This window comes from Chamaea fasciata, unplaced genomic scaffold (genome assembly GCF_029207755.1).
Source record: "Chamaea fasciata isolate MVZ Bird 193981 ecotype frontalis unplaced genomic scaffold, bChaFas1.0.hap1 SCAF_10, whole genome shotgun sequence".
In the NCBI taxonomy this organism is placed as follows: domain Eukaryota; kingdom Metazoa; phylum Chordata; class Aves; order Passeriformes; family Sylviidae; genus Chamaea; species Chamaea fasciata.
The window spans coordinates 10,096,987-10,121,181 of record NW_027094095.1 but is presented as its reverse complement, the minus strand read 5'-3'; the positions used below and the strand labels follow the sequence as shown (position 1 = coordinate 10,121,181).

At 36.3% G+C, this 24,195-nt stretch overlaps 1 protein-coding gene and 1 long non-coding RNA gene across 4 annotated transcripts in view; one reads left to right on the top strand and one right to left on the bottom strand.

Annotated features, from left to right (window-relative positions):
- The window catches only part of KCNT2 (potassium sodium-activated channel subfamily T member 2), a 131,610-nt gene that overhangs the window by 15,780 nt on the left and 91,635 nt on the right, over window positions 1-24,195 (top strand). For 2 of the 3 annotated variants that reach the window (XM_066192271.1, XM_066192270.1), the window contains exons 2-6: window positions 12,871-12,950; window positions 18,535-18,634; window positions 21,377-21,433; window positions 22,152-22,200; window positions 23,422-23,481. In XM_066192271.1, coding sequence (XP_066048368.1) covers window positions 12,871-12,950; window positions 18,535-18,634; window positions 21,377-21,433; window positions 22,152-22,200; window positions 23,422-23,481 — 346 coding nt within the window. Of the gene's footprint in view, window positions 1-12,870; window positions 12,951-18,534; window positions 18,635-21,259; window positions 21,434-22,151; window positions 22,201-23,421; window positions 23,482-24,195 lie in introns of those variants that run through there. The other variant, XR_010722424.1, reaches the window with a different exon arrangement.
- LOC136294497 (uncharacterized) overlaps window positions 1-24,195 on the bottom strand; it is a 53,593-nt gene that overhangs the window by 945 nt on the left and 28,453 nt on the right. The window lies entirely within an intron of this gene.

The following is a 24,195-nucleotide window of genomic DNA, read 5'->3' as shown; positions in this document are numbered from 1 at the left end:
ATTCTCGATGCACGTTATGAGAATATTTTGGTTTGCCTTTTGCCGTGGTTTTATTTACCTGCTATTTTTAACTTTACTCTTATCTGTAATACTGTGGTTACAAAATATGTCAACTCAGTGTCTGGCATTGGAGCCAAGTCACTGTAGAGAAACAGAGCAGCACAGGATTCCCCTCTCAAAAAGAGTGGGGCAGAAGTCAAGCCATGTGCAGTGAGTAGATGGCACACAGGACCAGGATGTATAGATCAAGTATGAATTGAACAATGAAAGATTCAGGGTACTGAACTACCCTTAATTTGGAAGATACATGACACTTGAGAGACACTGTTAGAGGGTTTTGAGGTTGACTTGGTTTTAAAAAGACATTTGAAGTCAGCAAACATGAAAATGGAAGAATAAATGCAAGAAAAATGGCCAAGATTTCAGCAATAAATGGAACACAGCCTTCCTCTGGGCAGAACAGTGGCTCAATAGCCTTCAGGTGTAGATTTGTGTTTGTGCAGTAGCATGGGACAGGGCATTGAGCTATTGACTCTGGGTAACTGCAGCTTCTCCAGAATCGGTTTAGCACAAAAATATGACCTGTAAAAGCCTCCTTTTGGGAATACTGTGTTTGTGCATTTTCTTACTTATAGTTCTGACTTGCAATTCTGACTATGCCTGTAAAAGGATCAGTTTTGATTTTATAAACACTACGAATTGAAATAGGGAATTACAGAATGCTTTATTTTAGTAAGCTAGCAGTGTATAATGCTGTTTCAGTTGATGGTGTAAATTTACACAGCTGAAATTTAAGATTCTAAGTTTTCTAAATGCCATTGTTAAAAGGCTGAAAGCACTTAATTTTTTTTTTTTTTTTTTTTTTTTTTTTTTTTTTTTTTGGCCAGCCATATTTGTCTTTGCTTAGTTAGGTTTCTTTTAAAATTGAAGAGTGTCTGCATAAAGGCAGACTTAGTCTGTTACTTAACAGAATGAACTGGTCTGTTTGGTCATTTATTTAGCAAACAGTGGTAAGTGATAAGAGGAAATAATGTAAGAGCAGAGCAAGTAACACACTCTTGCTTATTTTAATGTGCCTCATTCTGGTATAATCCCTTTTTGAACATTTCCCTCCATCAACACTCTCTCATTTCCACACATTTCCATTTTATCTTAATTTTGTTCTTACCATTGATATTGTTATTATTGAAACAAGTAATCAGTATTTTCCCAGTGACACTCAAGTGGTCCAGATGCTGTGTTCTGAAGTGCTAAAATATGCCCTGGAGCTTTTTTATTAGTTAACATTTACAGGCAGGGTCATTAAATAAAGGTTGCAGAGAAGCAACTGTAGTAGCATCTTAGGAGTAACTTGTGTTTGTGAAAATGGCTTTGAATGGATGATTATTAGCATGGTCGAGTAACAAAGTGATGTGTTCTGCATAAACTTCACTATGCAGTGAAAATACACTATGATCACAGTTAGGAATGCAGTTCCATGGACATCACCCTGCACAGTTGTAGAGCAGAGCTTTTGGTTGTTGTCTCCCCAGCCATCCTTTCTTCCCATTTTGTTTACTTGCCTATCTAAGAATTGGTCCATTAACCTGTGGCAGAAAATTTCTGCTGTCTTTCACACCAATATAAGAGATTGCAATCACTGTAAATCAAACACTGCAAGTGCAGTAGGGGCCTGCATTTGCCACTGTCCCAGAGTGCCTCCTGCTGTACCTTTGCATTAGGTGTAAGAATCACAATGATGGAAGTCAGATCAACACACTGATCTGATTGAAAATCTCCAAAAGAAAGAATAAAGAGAGTCTCCGATTACAGCAAAGTCCCAGTCAGACTAATTTAGAAATCACCCATTTGTAGGGGTGTGAGCAGAGACTCTCCCTCACTTGTACAGATGGCAGCTTCTTCCACTGGTCATAAAACCTAAGTTGACAATGTGCCTACTGCTGTCTGCCAGCAGGCAGCACAACCTGATTGGGTGATTTGGAGTTTATATCTGGTTTATACACAAATCTGTACTGGTGGTTTATGAGCAAATGAGCAAATCAAGTCTTGGTTGGTCAGTACTGATAGATTTAATGATAGCTGGCAAGCAATTGCATTGTTGAGAGCAGTGAACTACGGGATCATAAATAAAGAACTGTCTAGTTCTACACATAAATCAAACAGTTACTGTCTCTGTAAACTAAAAACTGCCTAGATGACTGTCCTGAAAGCCTGATAAGCATCAAACAGGTGATTAAATGAAGGCATGCAGCTGGCTATTCCTTAATGATTTTGCTGCTTCTGCAGAGGTCCTAAATCTACACTTATAGAAGAGTCCATGCTGAACACACACACAGACACACACACATTTCCCAAGTTGTGTGTACCCTTGCCTGCAAGTTTATCAGTCGTACACCTCATGTTTAACCCATGAACCCCTCTGCATTGCCAGACTCTGGCAGCAGCTCTCTAATAGCGAGCTCAAACTAAAGCCCAAGACTTGGCCCTGTCCTTGTTTCAGGGCTGCTCTTTGCTGCCCTGCAGGGTGCAAGAGAAAGGGAACCTTGTGCCCCTCTGTTCCAGCAGCCTGAGCCCGATGACACTGTGTACTTGCTACTACAGACACTGAAATCCCGGGCATCTGCTTTTATTTGCCGCATCACAAGGCTCTGCTACTGCTTCCTCCAACCTGTGCTTAAGCCTTTTTGTGGTGGCTGCTCACTGTGACTCCTTTGTAACAGTTTCTTCTTGTGCTTTTATGTTTCTGTTTGTTTATCTTCTAGTTGTGGGCTCTTTTTAAAGACACAACTGGTGAAATAATAAGTGCTATCATTTTGGCCTTTGTGGATTACTGCTGCAATAGTGATTTGGACCGTCAGACTTTTATTTACACTCTGTTGCACTACAAGGCACCTGTCAAGCACAGTTTTCAGGCAATTTCTGTGGAAGTTCAATAATCTCGTCAGTCCCATATAAATAAAGATGTTTACATTGCGATGTAGATAGGTACAAGGATTTACCTTCCACATAGCACATCTCAGCCAGCCTTGTTTGTGCTGTGTGAGCTGCTCTGAGAGACTCTGCTGCAGAGGGCCCTGGAGAGCAGCTTTGGCACTTATTCCACACTCATCATATTCCTCTCCGGAGGGGATGAGGAGGTGACAAAGCAAACTGTGCTGACAGCTGGGGGGTGGCAAGAGGAAGTTGTGAGGATTAGGGATGGGAGGAAAGGAGTATGTGGCAAATGTGGTAACAGGGAGTGAAACTGAGCACTTTTCTTCCTTCGCATCTCCTGAGCTGAAGGAAAGAGCCAAGAGGTCAAATAATAGGAATCAAAGATGTGTGTATCACAGGTGTGGGGATGCACACACAGACTGCAGATGAGAGCACTGCAGACTAAAACTTCATTCTAGTTAAGTCAAATCTAAATATGTGAAGGTTATTGCACCTTAGGAATTTCACTGCTTACTTTCCTGTGAGCAGTAAGTCCACTGGTTTCCGAAAATGTAGTTCATACCTGGATTGCCTTTGCAGAAGGGCCATGGGTGAGTTGTAGATCAACTACCAAACTTTCACTGGAAATGAATTTTACCTGCAAGATTTTTTTCTGCAGCAGAGTGAATAGTTTTTGAGGGAATTAGTGAGTCAGATTTTGAGGCATCATGTTATTATCACTTCATAGGACATATAGAAGGCATATTCTATTTTAATTGGGTCAAAAATCCTAGGTAGTATGAAATTGAAATGGAAACAAAACAGTACTTTGGTTGATGAATTTTCCTTTTGGTTTATGGGCATTTTCCTTTTTAGACTAAGAAAAACTGAGTCTATTTTCTACTTAAAGAACAGTAAAGAAAATATAAAATATAATTACCTCATTGAATAAAACAATTTTCAGAGGGGAAAAAAAGGACATGTTTTTGACATGACATGTTGACATTTCTATCTTTGAACATTTCATTTCTGAAACTTCTCTCCTTATGAAATGTTAATCAGTGGGTAAGACTCCATATAAGATCATGTAAATTTACACTGAATACTGTAGTTTAAGACCATTCTTTATAAAGTTCCATTTCCTTTTTGGAAGGGTGCCGCTAATACTCCCCTATAATTTACTGTGTCATTGGTAAAAATGTAGATTAATTTATTAAATCCCAATATTTGAGTTTGGAAAAAAACCCCAAAGCCTTTGAAATTTGTTTTTCTGACTTGATGTAATTATACTGTGCATTTGTTTCAGGAAACACTGAATAAATTGTTGTCTATAATTGAAGACTGCCAAGTATAACTAGCATAATACAGTAAAAAAGAACGAAAGAAGAACAGCTAGCAAACAGAAGTAATAATAGAAAAAGATGGTGACAATAAAAAGCTGTGAAATTATATTAGAGTCAATATATAGGTATGCTCCATTGAATCTCACATTGACCTCCTAGTTTTTTGTAAAATGCATTGTACAGTTGACATAGAAAGAAAATTACCTTTATTTTTTGAGAAAAATACTAATTAAATGCTTAAAGCGATAGGGAAATACCTAGTTTGAATATTTTTACTGTTTGATTTTTTTTAGTCAGCTTTAAGTGAATAGAATATTCCATTAATCTCAGTGTGCTTTGGATCAAATTTACTAGGAAGAGGGTTCTGGTTTCAGGTAACATATTAACCAGTTAAATATATTAAAATATATTTAAAATTATATTTTACACTTGGTCATGTGATACTTAAAAAATGACAGATTGGGATTCACCCACAAAGTTTTTTTGTTGCTTTTTTTTTTTTTTTCCCTATCCATCTGCTTTTTTACTGCTTCCTTCTGCTGCAATTTCAGGAAATTAAATATCTTAATTTCAAAGTAAAAATAAAACTGGGATTGGCCATCTAATCTGTGAGGATACCAAAGCTCTCAGCCTTGTTCTACTTGCTGTTTTTGAAAAAATGAAATCCTGAAAAATAAGAAGATAATGTACAGAAGAGAAGTAACAGAACAGTCAGAGACTTGGAGATGAGAAGTAGAGTTTAAGAAAATAGTGATTTGAATTTCTGTGGTAATCAAGAGCTAACTCCAGTCACTTGCTGGGGGCCAAAATGAGAAGAGTTTGCTCAGCGTTTCCTTAAGGTCAAAACATGAGCTTACCCTTTCTCTCGTTAATGGGAGACCAAAGTTCACACAGTGTCTTTTGCTGGTTCAGCTCTGGGCTGTTACACCAACACCACAAAAACCCGAAACCAACCAAACCAGAAATCAAGCAAAGATGGCACGTTTCATTCACATGTATTTCTTTATATGTAAGAAAGGTGTATGGACCTGTAAACTTCCATATCTAAAGTGGGCAATGAGTCTCTAAGATTTTTATTCATGTGATTCTTTAGACATAAGAAAATCTACCAGAACAGTTTAAGGCTGTTATTTCTCTGAACACCTGTTTCTGTCTTTATCTGGATAATCTCCATGACAATGTCCCTCATCCTGTTTACTGCTTGCTTTGTAAGAGAAAAGTGTTAGATGGGGAGCAAACAGAATCAAAATTTATTCAAATAAAATCTACAGAGAAATAACATCACATGTTAAGTGTTTGGGTAGGAGTGACTCAAGTCCATCACTACCATCCATTTTGGACATAGAGTGGATGTTTTCACAAGTGGTCACCCTTAAGTTTCTGTTGGGCTTGGAGAGGAAGGATTTTTGAGGGCCATAGCACCGAAACTGAGATGCCCTTGTGGCATTTAGGCAGTGCTGAAGAGTTTATATATTAAAGCCTTGATATTTGTTAGCTACCCTAATGTGCAATAGTGGAAGTAGACTGAAAGTTGATGGAATAATTCAAGAGGACAGAAAAGGTAAACATCTCAAAAGTCATGAAATTATAACTTCAGGAGTACTAAAGTCCAGAGCCTGAGTTACAATTCCAGATGGTGCGAGTGTGAAGAAAGATATGTTGAAAGCAAAGGTCCATGTAGGGAATTAGAGCAGAGAAAAAAAACTCATGGGTGGGACAGTGTGCCATTTCCTCAGTGTTTTGAAGTCAAATAGTGACGCTGTGTATTCCACAGAGAAAAGAAAGAAAGAAAGAAAGAAAGAAAGAAAGAAAGAAAGAAAGAAAGAAAGAAAGAAAGAAAGAAAGAAAGAAAGAAAGAAAGAAAGAAAGAAAGAAAGAAAGAAAAGAAAGAAAGGGTGAAATCTGCAAAGAACTAGAGAAAAGGAACTGTTGAAGAAGGGGCTGGAAATTTTCTTAAAATTTGGGTGGAAGAACAGGAAGGAGGAGGAGGTAGAACGAGAGGACTGTGGACAGTAAATTGTGGACACCGAGCATGGATGAAGTAGCAGGAAAAAGGTTTCAGAGGACCAAAGAGAGAGGCTTGGGGCAAGAAGGCAAATAGATGGAGGGCTACCAAACTCCTAAAACTACCCCTGAGCCTGCAGACTGTCTTCAGGGTAGACACAGGTATATCTGCTTGGGAGAATAACTATGGGGCTTTTTTTGAGAGAACAGGAGCCTTACTGAGATAACAAATAATTGGCAATATAACAGCATACAGAAGTTTGGTAAAAAAAAAAAAAAAAAAATTAGCTTAAAATGAAAGGTGTGCAGTGATCAGCATTAAAATCCTGTAGTAGAAAGTACTGTTAAATTTTAAGTCATCAACTTGAGATGTGTTGTTAGTCTAAGAACAGTAATTTCTGTGTGGCAAACTGCCTGACCCTGTGTGTGCCTCACCTACCACGGAGGGGACAGGGAGAGTGCTGGAGTTGCAGGGGAAGGATCTTTGTTTTAGAAAATCAACAACAGATAAGGGATGAGCAGTTGCGATGCAGAGGAATAGAGTACAAAAAATAGCTTGCAGTGGGTTAGTTTGTATTTTGATCTGAATGCTCTAGCACAGAGTTTAACCCAGGCCGACAGAAAGGAGATATCGCAGAGTGCTTGATTTCAAGGAGTTCTTTCAAGTCTCTTTTTGACAAGTAGTTGCCACTATTATAAAAAGAAAAAAAAGCAACAAATTAACCTTCCTGCTCTTCAGGTCTGGCTAATTGGCACAACTTCATAAAACTGAATAGTGCCTGGAATCAAACTCATGGATCATATCCCATTACTCAGATTTAGCCAGTAACAAAGCCTTGCATAATGGATTTTCATTGCAGCAGCTCTGTGCTGTATATATCCTACATGTGAAGTATTTTTGCCCAGAAGTTAAAAAGACCTATTTTTACGTGCAATAAAAACATTTTAAAATATCCATTTCTTCACCTTGTATGGGAAAAAAAGAAGTTTTAAAAAAAATCTACTAAATTTATCAAGCGTGTTCCTTCAGTGGTTTTCTTTCAAACTTTAGCTTCAAACTGCACTATTTCTTAATGCATCATTCACATTTGTTTTATTAACTTTCTCACCTTAGCTAACAGACTTGCAACAAAAAAGTATATTTGCAGTAAAAAGTCAAGTGTGTGAGGGAAAGTACTTAGAGATTTCTTTTTCCCATAGTAAAGCATCATAGTATTTTCTCTTTAAGAAAATTTCTAATGAAAATTAATACAGATTGCAAATTTTTATTACTGCACCATTTCTAGAATGGTCAATTCTTGATGGATTTTCATGAGTGCAGGAATGAGATAATTTCCTTTTTGAATGTGCAAGTCTGTGAATAAGAGATTAAAAAAAGAAGTATTATTAATTGATTGAAAAGCATGCATACTACCTGCTGCTGAGTCTCATCTCATCTCATCTCTTAAGTCTTCCCTTAAAAATCTTTCCCTCTAAGGAATGAAAAAAAATTAGGGATTTTATCCACAGAAATGTTTGATAATGTCATTTCCTCTCTCTGTTGCTGTAATATTAAATTGCTGCCATAGACCTGTATCGGTTTCACAAAGACAGTTTTACGTAACTGAGGCCAGCTGATTGCGAAAAGGAGCATGAAGTGGCTACAATCAGATTTTAAGATACATTTCTATTTATATCCATAAAAATACAACACACATGCTATTTGAATTGTAAGGAAGATAATTTTAATTATCGCCTGAATTTTTTAGCATTTTGATGTTTGAACAGTTCAGTACAAGAAAAGTTTGCCTTGACATAGAAGATTTTTTTTGTAGTTGCAGATGCAAATTTTTACTTGGTGCAACCTGAAAAATTTGGTTTGGCCAGTTTTCCGATGCTGTCTTAGTTTTGTTTCCATCAAAGCAGCACTTATGAGGAGGCACTAAAAAGAATTTGAGCACAAGGTACGGTTCTAATCTCTAAGATTATTTAAGCATCCTTAATCTTTTATTTTACTGCTTGTTATTAACTCAGCTTATGCTATTTCTGTTTCATTAATGCAGAAAATTATTTACCATGACACCTAGTATCTATAAATGTATTAGTTATATTAACCTCCAATTACATAATCAACTGAATATAGGTATGTCTGGAAGAACATCACTAAAGAGTTTTACTCAGATTCACTGATCTGATAGAGAGCTTCTAAGTAAAAATCCCCGTGGAACCTGTCTTCTGTCATGTACTTTACCAGTGTGAGGTATCATAAAGAATCTACAAGACAGTATTACACAAACATAGTTCTGCAGAGTTCTTGAAAATATTTATTGGTTTGTTCCTACTAAACTGATAAAAATCCCCATCAGAAAATGACCTCACACCTGTCAGTTTTAAGTACTTTGCACTAGTTAGAATCATGTTTAAGAAAGTGCAGGACCATATTGCAAAAGTTAGATTTCATCAGCACAGTGCATGGCAAACACCTTCAGTAAGTGTGCTTACTGTGCTTTTAAAACAGAGTTCTGAGTGTTTCAGAACGTGCAAAACTTCAAATAGAAGTGTTTACCCATGACACTCATCCTTAAAATATACTAATCCTTTTAATGAAAGCTATAAGAAAAAAAGAAAAAAAAGCCTGTTTCCTTTTTTAGTGCAGTAAAATAATATCTGATAATGGCTGTTCACTTTAGCAGTTCAAGTGCTTCCTTTTTAAGCACCTGACTATACCCCACATAATAAGCTTTCAGATCTGAATTCTAACAGGATTTCACATATGTTGAAGTAGCAAATCCCAATTACCCCCCCCCCCCCCCCCAATTCTTTTTCTATTACAAGGCTTTCTTTGTAGGAAGAATATGAGATGTCCTTGTCTAAAACGGTGGATTTAAATAAATGTAAGTATTTTTCTTTAGACTGGCTCTGTTTGTACACTTAATACCTTTTCTTGATTCCAACATCAAAAATAGTCATCATAAACATTTACAGCTCTTGGCACGCACGTAGTGAGAAATCCAGCTCATGCTTTCATTTGTGAAATGATTATTTCTGCCAAATGTGTTTTTTAACATGAAAGAAAGACAATTTGTAGCTTTGAGGGTGCAAGATAACACTGTAACTATAGTAAAGTGTGGCTGTGGGGTTAGAATGACATTGTTAATAGTAGTGGAAAAATGCAGGAAAACTGAGTTAAGTAGCCAGAGCGCAGACACGTTGGTCCCAGTGTTTTACAGCCACCAGCAGTGTTCTGCATTAGTGTCCTTGACAGGAGCTAGTATTTTCCTGCTATACTTTGTATTACATCAAAATGTACTTCTCAAATTGCATCTTAACTGAATTATAACAATGCAGTGTACTTGGACTTGGGGTACTTCAAGATGATTCTTATAGTTTGAAAGATTTGAAATTATTTCAGTGACCTCACTGTTCTTTGGGTTTAAACTAGTGAAGACCACTACCAGTGGTATTGAGTTTTAACACACTACACTGTGTTTCCAGGACAATAATATAACTTCAGTAGTTGTGCTGCTACAGGCACATCAGGTATTTGTGCATTTTCAGCACAGCTGAATTAAGAGTCAGTAAAGCATAAGACCTGTTCTTTTCACTTCCAAAAGCAGCTTTTCATGGAATATTCAATGCCAACTACATGCCCTGAAAAATCCTGAAGCTATTAACTGACTGCAAAAACAGAATCCTTACATTCATCAACTGTTCCTCTCCCTGTAACCCACCCAGCATTTTAATCCTTCAGCTTGACTTCCTTCTGGTTAGGGTGGATTGTCTTTTACAGGAAGATAAACATGAAGGACGAATTGTTGACACTATACTTTGAAGTTACACTATAAAAACAAAATAAAGTCAAATCTATTCTGTAGGCCAGGTGATCTGCTTGTACGTGTACTATCGCCCTGATCTGCGTGGTGGGCCATTTTGTCAAAGCCATTTGCTTGTAATCAAATTTCGAATATCCTGCAACAGAGTAATCAAGTTTTATATAAGTGTGTCACAAGAATTTCACTCCCTCACTTGAAACATCCTTAATAACTTGTACTAATTTAGCCCACAAAAATCTTGTTCAAGCCGTTTACCACTACTGCTACAAAATGTTCTCAATATTTCAGTGGGGGATCAGAATTTTTTTTTTGTCGGTTCTCAGAAACCTCCTTTTCTAGTCTACACTTCATAGTGGGAAAAATACAGAAAAGAGCAAATACTAGAGGTAAAATATTAACCATTAAAAGATTGTAAGAAACATTCAAGTAGAATGAGTGTTCTTAGAAATAAAAAGCAGTCTTGGGAAAGAGCCGTATCTAGAAATTTCTGTCCTTGCCAGGGGCTCCTTCAGCCAGTCATACTTAACTTTTACTTAGTAAATAGCAACCTTCAAGAAATAAAGTGACATATTCTCTGGTAGCCAGAGTATCAGGAGAGTGCATTGATTATAGATGTGTGATAATGTATTTTTTCAAATGTAGAAGGCCACTACAGTTTTTGCTGAAGTTTAAAAAAGTCAGAGGAAGGAGAAAGAGCCACGGAAGTGGCATTAGCAGCATTCGTAATCCATTTTGCCATGGAAACTGCTGCACTGTGGAATCCCAGTCTGCTGTGAGCACAGGTTTCTAAGAAAAGCCAAGTAGACAGCTGTTAGGAGGCTATCAGAGCAATTCGTAATGCTGGTGATAGGAGGGTGATTAGCTCCCACATCCTCTTCCCTCTTTATCAGTAAATCATTGCCCACTGTTAACATGTTGCTTTTTCATGGTAAGTGACTACTGAAATTTTCTTACCAAAACTCTGATAGATTAATTCAGATTGTGTTTAAAACACCCCAACAAAACACCATGCATCTTTCCAACAGCATCCCTTACTTCAATAGCTTGTGCCACTTTGTTTACCTCCTGAAATATATCCTTGAAGATTAAGTATGTACACTTAGCATGTGGCAGCTGCCAAATCACGGGAGATGTTTCCCACTAAAACTGTCACTGCATTAATGATAGTAAGTACCTTGGAAAATAGATTCTTAAAATAAGGTTGTGTTTGTGCTTCCTCTGAATAGGAAGTAGTGTAATTACCCATCCTACAAGGAACACTACAATAAAACACACCAAAGCCAATGACTAGTTAAAATTAACTGACTTCACTGAGTGAATCACGGAGCCATCTTTTTATGACCCTGTCCTACAAAGTGATATGCCTAAACTTCTAATAATAAGCAGGCATGAAAAGTCACATTGCCTGAGATGCCACCCATTCTAAGCCCATAACTAAATAACCTTCCAATTCTGTAAGTGTACAGAAATATATGGTATAGACAACTATTTAAGAGACACTACAGATAACAATATATCATACAAAAACTGTTTCAGCAGAAGGCTTCACTTGCAAGAAGGGAAAAACTAAAGTCAGGATTCTGCTAGAAAATTATGACTACATATAAAACCAAGTAGTTGAAGTACAGTTATTTGATGAAAGACTGCTAAAAAGAAATGCTGAAATAAAGTTCTAGCATGCTTATGAACAGACAAAGTACATGCAGCTGTGCAAAACGTGATGATCTACAGAGAAAGGGAGAGGTGGGGAAGTAACTCACTTTTGTGATGTTACTTTATTCTTTAGCAATAATAGATCTTCTCTAGCTGGGTTCTGACTTCTCAGAAGGCACAGATGTGCTGGGTAGACATTCATTTCTGGGGGAGAACTGGCTTGGGGAGAGAGATTCAGTAAGTTGGGTAGAGCAGGGACTTCAGTGAAAATGAGACTAATGCTGCTCTCATCGTCCAGCAAGCACTGGAGCTCCACAGCTCTGAAGAGCCTGAGTTTTTCTGCAGAACTAATACACACCTTCTTCCTTGGCCAGTCCCTTGCAACAGTTCTCTCTTCTAGTCTGTATGAGTATTGCATGAGGGGCACTCAGGCTGAACTGAGGGACGGAAAGATGAAATACATCCAGGCAGATCTGAGGGAAGGGAGGAAAGATGCCCCTTGCTTTAATATAATCATGAGGAGAGTTATTTTCTGTATAATATTGTGTGATTGCAACATAATTTTGCTTTCAGCTCTTGGTATTTAATGTGACAAAAACAAGTTCAGAGAGGGTGGTTTTGTTTGGTACATGAGTGTTTGATCATAGGTGAATACAAACGAGTGGACTGAGACATGAACATTTAACAGAAATGTGAACAAGACAGAAAAAAGGATCATTAAAATGTCACTTTTACAGAAAGGGAGTTAAACTGAGATGGGAGGCTTAACCTGGACATCACGGAAATCTTCCCTGCTAACAGGCAAATAGGAGAATGGTCATCCAATGACAATCCCAAAAGCATAGGGCCTTCTCATTTTGCAGTGTAGACTGTCAAAGTAATATGAAAATGATTCTGCATGTAAAGGAGATAAACGGAAGGTCTTCTGCTTGGTGGTGGTGGGGTTCTTTGTGTTTATTTGATTTGGATTATTTTAAACTTTCAGCATTAGTCATTCAAAGCCAAGTGAGCTTTTGGCTGAACACTCATTATAAGGCCCTCCAGTTTTTTACCAGGAAGAGATCATTAGAGAAACAAATTATTTTGAAATACTGATTGATTGTTTTTCAGAGCCAATCCTAATACTTCTTTTTTTATTATTTCAGGGTGCAAGTTGAATTCTATATGAATGAAAATACATTTAAAGAGAGACTAAAGCTCTTCTTCATCAAAAACCAAAGATCAAGTAAGCAGTTGGATTAATTTCTGTTAAGCATGTGGGATACTTTAAGTAAAATCAAATTCAGTTGAAGGCAACAGTGAAGTTGTTAATTTTTTTTCTGAGTTAAAATATTTAAACTTGAAAATAACACGATTGTGCAGGATCAAACCATTAGTGACATCATGAATTGTTAAATAAAATCATTATTTCTGTGTCGTGATCAAGTTGACTGATTTGCATTGATCTGGCAGCAATACTCATTGACAAGTCGTGACCTTGTGACTAGGGAAGCAAAGACACTTAAGATGGTAAAGGAAAAAAGCTGCAAAAGTACCTAGCTCTTTGAAGTGTTCTGTTTTATTAAGTATTCCTAAAATTTCAAACTTTATCTGCATTGAAAAAAAAAAAATTGGAAAGGAGTCTGTTGGGGATGTGGTACTGCACGAATGTCGTCCTTGTCATTAGCCTATAGTCTAACTTAACTTGCAGTCTTAACTATATAGTCTAACCTAAATGTATCTTCATTGACATGCGTGCTTAAAGTCATCAGCCATCGTGGAAGAGAATAATGTGAAGGAACTAAGATACTAATCTTTCAAAATACATCCATGCAGCTGGTCCAGGGGGGTGGAAATGTGGAATATTATCCAATCTTATTTAAAACAGTGGCATTCATAGGTCAGAAGGGCTGTAACTGACCTCAGTTTTCTTCTGTGTAGCAGGCTGAAGTTACCTCTCTTTGCCTTTCATATGTAAAGAAGTAAAATTACAATAGCTTTATACATAAAGCTTTAGACTACAAAGACTACTTTTAGACTACAAAGAATACATTTTGTCCTTTGCACAGTTGAAATTGTTTCATGGTTATGTGTCCGGAAAAAGACAGAAAAAGGAAAAGGAAGAAATTTTTTGATGCCCCAGTCTGAAAATACTGGGGCATCAAACAAACAAAACTGGGGAGACTAGATCCAGGTTTTAAAAATAAGACATACCAAAAAATCTTGTATCTGTATAAACTAGCAGTACATAAATACTAGCTTTGCATCACAGAACTTGATATTTTTATTGGTTAAGTTTCTTTTATTTTCCAAGTGTGGGAAGAAAAATATTCCTCTAAAAGGAAAGTAAAAGGAAAAAAGGTACTGGGCTGTGAATAACTGACACTTTCAGTATAGGCTTTGGAATGAATTGCTGGTTTTTAGCTAGAGAATCAGGTTTTACAAAACTTCTAGAGGTTCATCCATGGGGAATGCATTACTTACTACACTTACCTAGACACACATGGGAAATTCATCTTAATTCAGGTGCCTAAATAGCATAGAAATTACGTTGATAGCCATCAGAGCACTGAATTAAACATTTAAATCCCCAAGGCAAAGTAATCAGTAAGTTTGAACACTCCTTCTGCTTATGCAGATCTTGGTTCTTGTGCAAATAGTCAGAACCAGAATCTTCCCAAAGAAAGTCTCCAAAAACCTGCTGCTGACACAGTAACCTTCCTCTCAGTCACGTGTCCTCATTCAATTCTCCACTGAAACAGGAGGAGTCTCCTGCCCAGAGGTACCAGGGAGCTGATAAACAAAGATGATAGATTTTAGACTGTATTCAGTGAGAGTACTATAAACCTTCCTTCACATGTTAAAGGTGTATTTGCTGTCATTGAGAAAAAGAAATTGTCAGTAGGACCAGCAAATTTTCAGGATTGTGTAACTAAATCAAACCTGTTCACCAAAGAGTTTTTGATAATATCACATGGTTTTGCCAACCAGAGCAGTCAGATCTAGAATTTATAAGTATTTTCTAGAGAGTACTGTTCTGATCTACATCACATATGAGCCAGGAACTTGAAATATCAACTGTTTTATTAATTATTATCCTTTTTAAATCTGATAAACTGATAAAACAAACCTTCATCTATGTCTCATGTCAATCTAGTTTTCACTCAATCTTCTGCAAGCAAATGTCTAATCAAATCCAAACAACATATAAAAAAAAAAATCTTAAAAAGGTGTCACTCAGCACCCTCCCCCCAGAAAAGGAAATAAAAGGGAGAAAGAGAAAATGACATAGTCATACAAGCATGACTTGCTTGTACTTGCCAGGACCAAACACTGCATTATCACAGCCAATAATAAGTCTCAAAGGGAAAAAATAAGTGAAGTTTCAAGTAAGTGAAGAGGAAATAAAGGACAGCTATCACTAGGATACTAATTATTAAGAGTATATTTTGGTCCAGCTCCTAAAGCCAGCTGCCACTGAAATGGTTTTGCTGAAAATCAACAATATATAATTAGTGACTTATGGGAAAGGAATAATGGGAGGTTATTCTAAAATCCTCACCTGGTATCTGTCACTCTGTTTAGACCAACTCTCTAAATCTGATATTTAATCTACAAAAATGCTTGCAAGGAGAGCATCAAGAATCTATAATAAAAGTGAAAGGCACAGTCAGAAGTGGTAAAATGCAGTGTATCACTCTATACTAAAAAAATACCTGCAAAAATAGCAAATACTTGTTTAAACTGAGAAGGAAATGTTAAGATTTGACACAGTTATATTTAGTTTACAAAACAAATAGATTTTGAATTGTTATTATCAATTCTTCTTTTAAATAAAACAAGAGTATGTAACAACTTTGTTACATAGACACAGTGAAATTGCATTTCCTTTAAAAAATACATAACTGCATAACAGTGCATGGTGAGTGGAGCTGAATACAAGTTTCAGGCACCACTCATATTCAAAACATAGAGATACTCTATGCCAATGACCTTGCTACTTAAGCAATCTGGCTCTGAATGAAGAAAAAGAAATTAAGTCAAGCAGATCATGTTGATCCATTGACAGCATGTGAAATACAGAACAAAAATAGACAGGAAGCAAACAAATATGAAATGCTTCGTTTGTAGCAGAATAATAATTGAAAAGCTGTTTTAAATGCTTTCTGTAGTGTTTGTGCCCCTCCTCCCCACATTTGAAATCCTGCATCTCCATGATAGTGGAACGCATGTATTGCTTCCAACTCACACGTGAATCCCCAGCTAGGAGGCTGAAGAATCTTTCTACCAGAAAAAAAAAAATGCATCTGTTAGGCTGCATTAATTATCCAAACAAGGGTGGCTGCATGTATTACTAACAGCTGAAGCACACCGAGCAAGGAGAGGTGACCCTGGATAGACTTGAAGCCTATTCTTCCATATTTAATTTTAATAACTGACCCAATCACCTGCGCTACAGAACCTGAACTTTGCCTTGCTTTACAAACAACCGCAGCCGTGAAATACACTCTCTAGAGATGCTGACTGGAGCGCTAAAATGAAAGCATGGCTGGTTTGAAAACTCTGCCTCCCATTCTCTGGGAAACAGCCATTCCTATGGAGATATCCAGAGCCTGAGTTCCAGATCTATCAGAACTAAGATTTGAGAGTTAAGGATTTAGGGTAGCAGGCTGGAGCATCAGTCCAGCTGCTGTGTTGATGTAGCTTTTATTCAGAAAAGAACTATTTTCTTTTGACATTTAAGCCAACATATAATTTCAAAGGATGGTTAGAAACCAGGCCATTATCAATGCAGAAAACAAGTGTTTCACACCAAGAATGACATTTACAAAGCTAAAAAGCAGGAGAAAAACAACAGACTTCTGTATTGCCCAAAGAAGTTAGACAATACAAAATAGGAAAGCCTTTTTTGCTTTGTTTAGGATTAGGGGTTTTTAAAAACATTATCTGCTTTTCTAGTTGTAATAGCCTGGTTGTTAGGGCAACCATTCATATTCCAGCAGACTTCTATGAAAGGCTTAGGACAAACAAATAATTCATCTTTTCTTCAGCAACAGTTTAAAAAAGCTGCAGATGAGGATCACAGCATTGACCAAGTCAAATAATAGGATAACCAACCAACCAACCAACCAACCAACCAACCAACCAACCAACCAACCAACCAACCAACCAACCAACCAACCTCCCCCCCTCCCCCATTCACTCATGTTGGGGAATAAATAGTCTGCAGCTAATTGCTCTTGATAGGGGAGCACAAATCCTTAGGTTAATGTTCTCAAACCCAGTTACCAGTAACAGCTGTGGGACTTCTCATGGACCACAGAATTTTTACACTTAGTTCACAGAAACAAGGTGCTGTAGAAGTCCATCCAGTTCTTATGTGATAACTGCAGCTTCACAGTTAAAAGTAACAAGCATTTTTATGTAATAAAAAAGATTTCACTCAGAAATTGTATGGTAAAATATTTAAGAATCCATTTCATATTTTTCTGTGTTTGTAGTAGATGGAGTTTTAACGGGAAAGGAGCTACAAGACGTAAAACCTGATTTATCAGTTTTATCTGTAAGGTGCTTATTTTGAACTTAAAATAAAGTTTAAAAAAAAAAAGTAGTATTACCATAAAGTGATTGTGATTCTCTCCTTAGAAGGGAACGTATGCACACAACTTTGGGTATGCATTATTTGGGTACTTTTTAAACCACAGAAGTAATTACATTGAGTTCAGCAGACCTGCTGAAGTATTTGCAACACAACAATAAAGCACAGTGTCCTTGCTGTGCCTTGGGCAAGGGAAGTCATATCTGGGTAACACTCAGAGTATTCTGCTTTGGATAGAAGGGCTCAGCCACGCTGAACTGGACTCTCAGTTTGCAAGACTAAAAAAAATTGTTGCTGAAGTGACCTCCAGTCACTTAACATTAGTCAACTAACAGTTTTAACTTAATTAGTAAATGAATACTTACACCTAAGAGTCAAGAGCAAATATTCACACTAGCAAAAAAGGTCTGCTGAATTCAATAGCAGTACTGAAAATTTAAACCTTAATCCTTTAATGACTGCAAAATCATATAGAAATACAAAAAAGTTCCACTTCAGTAGATAATGGCTCCAGTTGGCAGTGAAATAAATTGCCCACGTGATAGAAGTAAGTGTCAAAGTGATTCCTTTGAAGGAATCCTTTCTTTGTGCATTAAACCTATGTTTGTGGGAAATAGTGTAATATTTCTCGATAGTATTTGTAGCATATTTATTCAGCAAGAACGTCTCAGTATTTACATGGTCTGTAAAACAAGTTGTTGATTCAGTTCAGTTGTGCATTCCGCATGATTTTTAGGTGTCCTGATTCTTGAATGCATAGTTATTCAACTTCAGCATTAAATAACTCCAGTTTAGTATTTTATAAGTTGGGATAGAGGTAATATATTCTATGTGTGAAACTACTGCATGAAGACTTTTTTAGATATTAATATTTAAATGTTTGCCACTGCATTATGGTTGAAAGTATGTCTTTTCATGTTACTGTGTCCTGTGTCTCAAAAAGCATTGGGTAATTCTGGTTCCCCTCCCAAGAAAGTGGACTTTTCAACTACCAAAGACCCAAAGAATGGCATCAGTAAGGATTAACTGCATAGAATAGTTTTCAAACAAGTGTCTCCATAGTTCTTTACATTAAAACAGGCCGAGTCTTAGCCCAGACTAGTTATATAGACATTTACTTTTTACTACTTTTTACAGAACTATTCTAGTTCCTTTTAGTTTTACCTTGAAAGTAAGTGAAACTTTAAAACCCCTGAACTTATTTCAGTATTTTCTTTTCTTTTCAAACTAGGTCTGAGAATACGATTATTCAATTTCTCTCTCAAGCTACTAAGCTGTTTCCTATACATAGTTCGTGTGCTCCTGGATGATCCTACACAAGGACTTGGATGGTAACCTTTGGGGTTTTTTCCTCATTTCTGCTTTCATAGCATTATTTAAGATATAAGAAATAAATTAATGAATACATGAAGGATTTGTTTTATGTCTTCCAGATACTTTGAAAGAATTACAAAGCAGGTCTTACATTGTGAATGGAAATAAGAACTAAAACAACAATATTATTTTTTCCCTTTACCACTAAAATAATCCTGGCTCTCTCCTTAGATACTGTGCATCAGATGTAATTGTGCAAACATATATTTTAGATGTATTATTACATAACATTTCTATGTAAAATTGCAAATGTCTGATTCCCAGTTTATGCAACAATTCTTTTCGGATTCTGCTTAAATAACATTGCTTAAAACCCCAGATCCCAGAAATGGACACACAAATACCTGAAACTGAGCTTTCATGCCGATGATATTGATGATTCTTTTCTAGCCTTCTACTTTCTTTATACGCTTCAGAAGAGTGAGACCAAAAGTACATTATATTCTCACAATTATTTATGGATATAATGCATGATTTAGCACACCCTGAATTGCCACTATGGTATTCTATATGACCTTTTTTTTTTTTTTAATGTGCTACACAATCACCAAATCTAGAAGAAATTATAATTTATTTAATCCTGTACTTCTGCTGTGTTTGTATCCTGGGAATATTGAATCTCCTCAATTTTTAATGCTAATAAGCATCACATTTTATTAATGTACTTCCTTTCATTTGATTTGATTCTTTTGTCCTTAAATGCTGGAAGAAACAAACCACATAAAGTACTAAGCTTAGGATGATAGAACCAGCAATCTTCACACAATGTTAGGCAAGGGACAGAGTTTGATTCCTAATTTTAGTATTGGATATCAGTTAATTTGGTAAGGGTAAAACCAAAAAACGTTAGTGCACAAGAGAAATACTCTACAGGAATGAAATCCAAAGCAAAGAGAGGTAAAGAGTATTTGCTTTATTCAGCAGTGCTTGAGAGAAAGATACGTGAATAGGAAGTACGGAAGGTTCATTTGAGAGTTTTTTTGGTCAAAATTTATCTTGAGAAATTGTAAGATACGGAAAAGGGCCATGAAGAAATTTCCCTGAACAACAAGACCCATGAAAAACTAATTTTGACTCTACTTATACCTTAGAATGTCTCTTCAATAAGAGGAAACAAGCAGTAAAGTTTTCATAAAAAATTGTGGAGAAGAGGAAATCCATCCTTAGAAATTTAGGCATATTAGCAACTCAGGGACTTAACGTTTTCCATCTAATCATGGTTTCTGCCATGGTGCAATTCTTTAATTATGAGACCTCTGGTGAGTCCAAATGAGTATATTGTACTGCATGGTTCTGTCTGGGTGTGCAGGGCAGGTTAGAATATCAGACCTTGTGCCAAATATACGGCTGTATTTATGTGCAAAGATGCATATTCATATACATCTGCAGACTGCTGAATGCCTCACACCTTTCCCGGCATGTCCTTCAATCCAAGTGTTTTACAATTCACCAGAGAGTATATTTATATTTTCTATACATGTTATTCCCTTACATGGTGGTGTGGTACATCTAAGAGAGTAGTTGGTGTGTTCTGTCTCTGAACAACATTTGTCTGCCTGAGAAGATTCAGGTAAGTTATTCTGCCTGCTCACTGAGGCCCTAATCTTAGAAGCTGTGCCAGACAAACTCATTAATGCCCTGGAGACCCTGAGGGCTTGATTCCAAAACTCCTGCTTGAATGCATTCTTAAAGATGTGGTGATATGAAAGAAAAAATAATTTCTAGGTACTGTGTCACACAGCCCGATGGAAGAAACTATTCAGCGTGCTGAGAGCATGGCCACAGAAAAATATTTTCACCTGGTTGTTTTTAAAGTGGCAAATCTGGGAGGAATTCTTTTCATCAGATTTATTTCCTGTTTTTCAGAAATGCCTGCACAAGTTGGCGTCTTTCATTTACTCCTTCAGGCACAGCAGGTGTACAGGAAAGAGCTTAAGACATAAAGCATCCTTATTAATGGGTACAATTTAGCACTGTCCCACTTACAGCTGGTACAAATGCAGCTCTTGCCAATCTTTGAGCTGCAGATCCCTTTATTTTCTGCTGACCTTGCCTGCCAAGCATGAGCAAGGATATTTGTCATTATTTACAGATTATGTATTCCCACATCCTTATATGGCTATTTAAAAGGAAAATTTGTGCCAGCAATTAAAGGCGAGATAACATCGTGTGTGTAATGGCCAGCATTTTTACTTGTGTATCACCAGTTTTGTACTTGAAATATTGCTGCATGCATCTCCAGCCCTCCTCACATCCTCAGAAGAGGTTATCAAATGTAGTTTGCTGCAGTCTTTCCTGTTGAGAATGTGCTCTTTGTATCACAGCCTATCCATGGGATAGGATTTCTAGGGTCTCTTGATCTTCAGTGTATATTGTGTACTTAGTTCAGCTTTACAAAGTAACATTTCAGTTGTCTTGCTTTTAAATTTGAAAAGAAATCTTTAAAAAATGTAACCTGGAATGCTTCATAGTCCTTTTTCTGCAGATATGGAACACATGTAGCAGTACTTTCTAAAAGTTACTTTACTTTTAAAAATGTCTGTATTGATTGCCTTGAGTTTCAAACTATTGCATGCATTTCATGGACCACCTAATGATGTAAATAATATCCCTTTCCTCCCATATGTTTCTATGACTGTGTTCCCATACACATTTGCTAATGGAAATGGACTTTGCATGGATGGTATGGCAACTGTCAGTAAGGAATTAAACCGGAGTTGTTCCAATCAAAACTACACACCAGGACCAATTGATTGGTGAGTTCCTAAATTAAAACAGCAAACCCAAAGTCCACAGAACAGTGGGAGGGGAACATACGAAGACAGATCCATTTCCATCTGGAATGCTGGCATTTTGACATATAGTAGGGATGTTTCTATAATTCTCTAGCCATTATTTATACTTCTGAATGTTCAAACTGCATTTAATATTTTAATTCTTTCTCTTGATTGCAAAGTGATCTCCTGGACTGGATGCTGGTGTAAGATCTGAGTTCCATCAATGCTGATACCTTGCAGAAATAAAAAAGGATGTCCTTAATTAAAAGAAAAAAAAAACCCACAAAAACAAAAACAAACCAAAAAACCACAATTCTGAGTAGCAGTAAATGATTAACAGGAAATTATTGTGCCATTGAGAGTGTCCCATTCCAGTGGTGCTGTATCAAATGCCTATTAGCATTGATAGGATTCTTCCAAGATATGACAGCCCCTAAGAGTTAGATACCATTTATATCATTATACAGATAGCAAAATGTTCACACAAGAGGATTGTCAGTTTCCCACAGGAACCTAATGATTTGCTGAAATATAAGACATGTCAATACTCAGTAGATAACTACTGATTTAAAGTTTTTATTACTGAGATTTTTTTCAGTAAGTCTGCTCTAATTTCCATTCACATGTACAACTTTTTTTTTTTTGAAACACCAGATTATGATTAATTTCATATTTATTTCTTTACTGCAATGAACAGGTCTCCCATTATTTGGGTGAATCGAAGCTTACCTTTATGGGGATTACAGGTAATATGCAAATGTCCAATTCAATTATTTCCATGTAGCAAATGCAGCAGATACTGATCCGCAGAATTGTAACAGTGTTAAAGGATACTTGGAAATGTTGATGTCAGCAAGGAAATCTTGAACACCAAGTACAGCAAAAGAATAAGGATCAGCTGATCTGTACTGATTTTCTCTCTGAAATGTGGTTTTTTACTAAGAAAAAACTTACTAGTTAAGTTTCCAGATTGGTTAAGCCATTATATTCTCTCACTATGATTGTTTCAATGTCAATGCAATGATTGTAACTTCTACATAATCCACAATTTTCTGAGGGAAGAAGCCCTTGAAAATGCCTTTAGAATATGCACAGTTTGAATAATTTTTGGCCTAGCATTCAGATTACTTCATTATGTCTATTTGGTAAAAGTAGGAATTTATTTGAAAATAAAGCCCGAGTTTATCTAAAAGTAATAATTATGTGGAGAAGGTGATATATTTTGATTGCTTTTTAAAATAATTTTGTGTATTTTAATAATTTCCCAATTCATAATATCTTTTTTACTTCTAGGTAAAGACACTTCAGAGTTTTCAGCTGTAGGGAGCATTAATTTAAAATTTAAAATCCTGAGGCTTGACTTCAGGCTCCAGCCTGATAGAATCCATCCTGATGGAAGATTCCCATGATGCACATTAAAATGCAAATACTTTCTGTACAAAGAACTTAAGTAAATATCTTTATAGATTTAAGTATTTTGTTCTACTCTTTTGATATTTGGCTATTTAGATATTTTAAGCTATTTAATACATACAATAACTACATGTAATCTAATTGGAGGCTGGTAAATTGAGCTAAGCTGCATTTAAATCTTAAAATCAATAATTATTCATCTGTACCATTTTTTGCTGCTTTCAACTTTCTGCATTACACACAGTAAGAAACACAGTTGCTTTTCCACACACTCATAGCATCTTCACAAGAAAGTAAAGAGCTGACTGACTTTACTTATTTACAGCTTCCTTCTCTCTCTCTCTGTGATGTGGGAAGATTTTGGTACTGTTTAGGAATAAATGAAACTCAGAAAAATAACAATATCTAAGCTTCAAGCAAAATGCTCTTAGCTGAGAGGGTTTCAGAGGATTCATGGAAGAGCTGTTTTATATAATCTTTTATTTTCATTGTAATGTTAATACCTATTCTCTAAAGCTGGTATTAATACACATATTTTTTTTACTTCACTTAAGGTGTCTGTGGCAGTAATAAGTCTCTTTGAAACTCTACTGCTAAGTTATCTAAGCTACAAGGTAAGTACTCTTTGTTACTTTTAGGCAGAATTCATTAAAAAGTAATGGGATAAATGTTTCAATATAAAGTTTATGTATCCGTGCCCATGCTGGTGTACAAGCAAGGGGTTGAGAAAAACACACTTTTTGAGGATGGCATATTGTCTCACAGGCAGCCCTGTTTCCCAAATTTATGAGCAAACTCTAGTATCTAAAGAGTGGAAGTCAGCAATTAAATGCCTATTATTATCCTTTGTCCACTGGCACACTGTAATTTGAAAACACATTCTCAAAAGTGACCTGGTTTTTGCAGTTGTGCAGTTTTATTTATCTGTCCATAGTGTATTGGACACAATTGTCATTGATGTCAAAGCTGTAGCTACTCAATACATATAATTCAAGATTTAGCCCTCTAAAACTGCACAGAAAAACTAGGCCAATACACTACTTAAAAAACAACCAAAAAAAAGGATATCTACATACTTGTGCTATCCATCTGTGTGATGCTATTGGAATATCTTTTCAAAATGTCTTGAAATCATTTGATGTGAGTACAATATATTTTCGTATTTGCATTCTCCTTTAAAAGTTACTTTTTTCTAATATAATCTTTCTGTTTTCTTCATTCCATTTTGTCCTGCTCTATCTCTGCATTTTTAGTATCTTTAGGAGAAAAATACTAAAAGCATTTGAAATCCTTTACCAAAGAAAATATGAAAAAATTCTGTTTCTAAA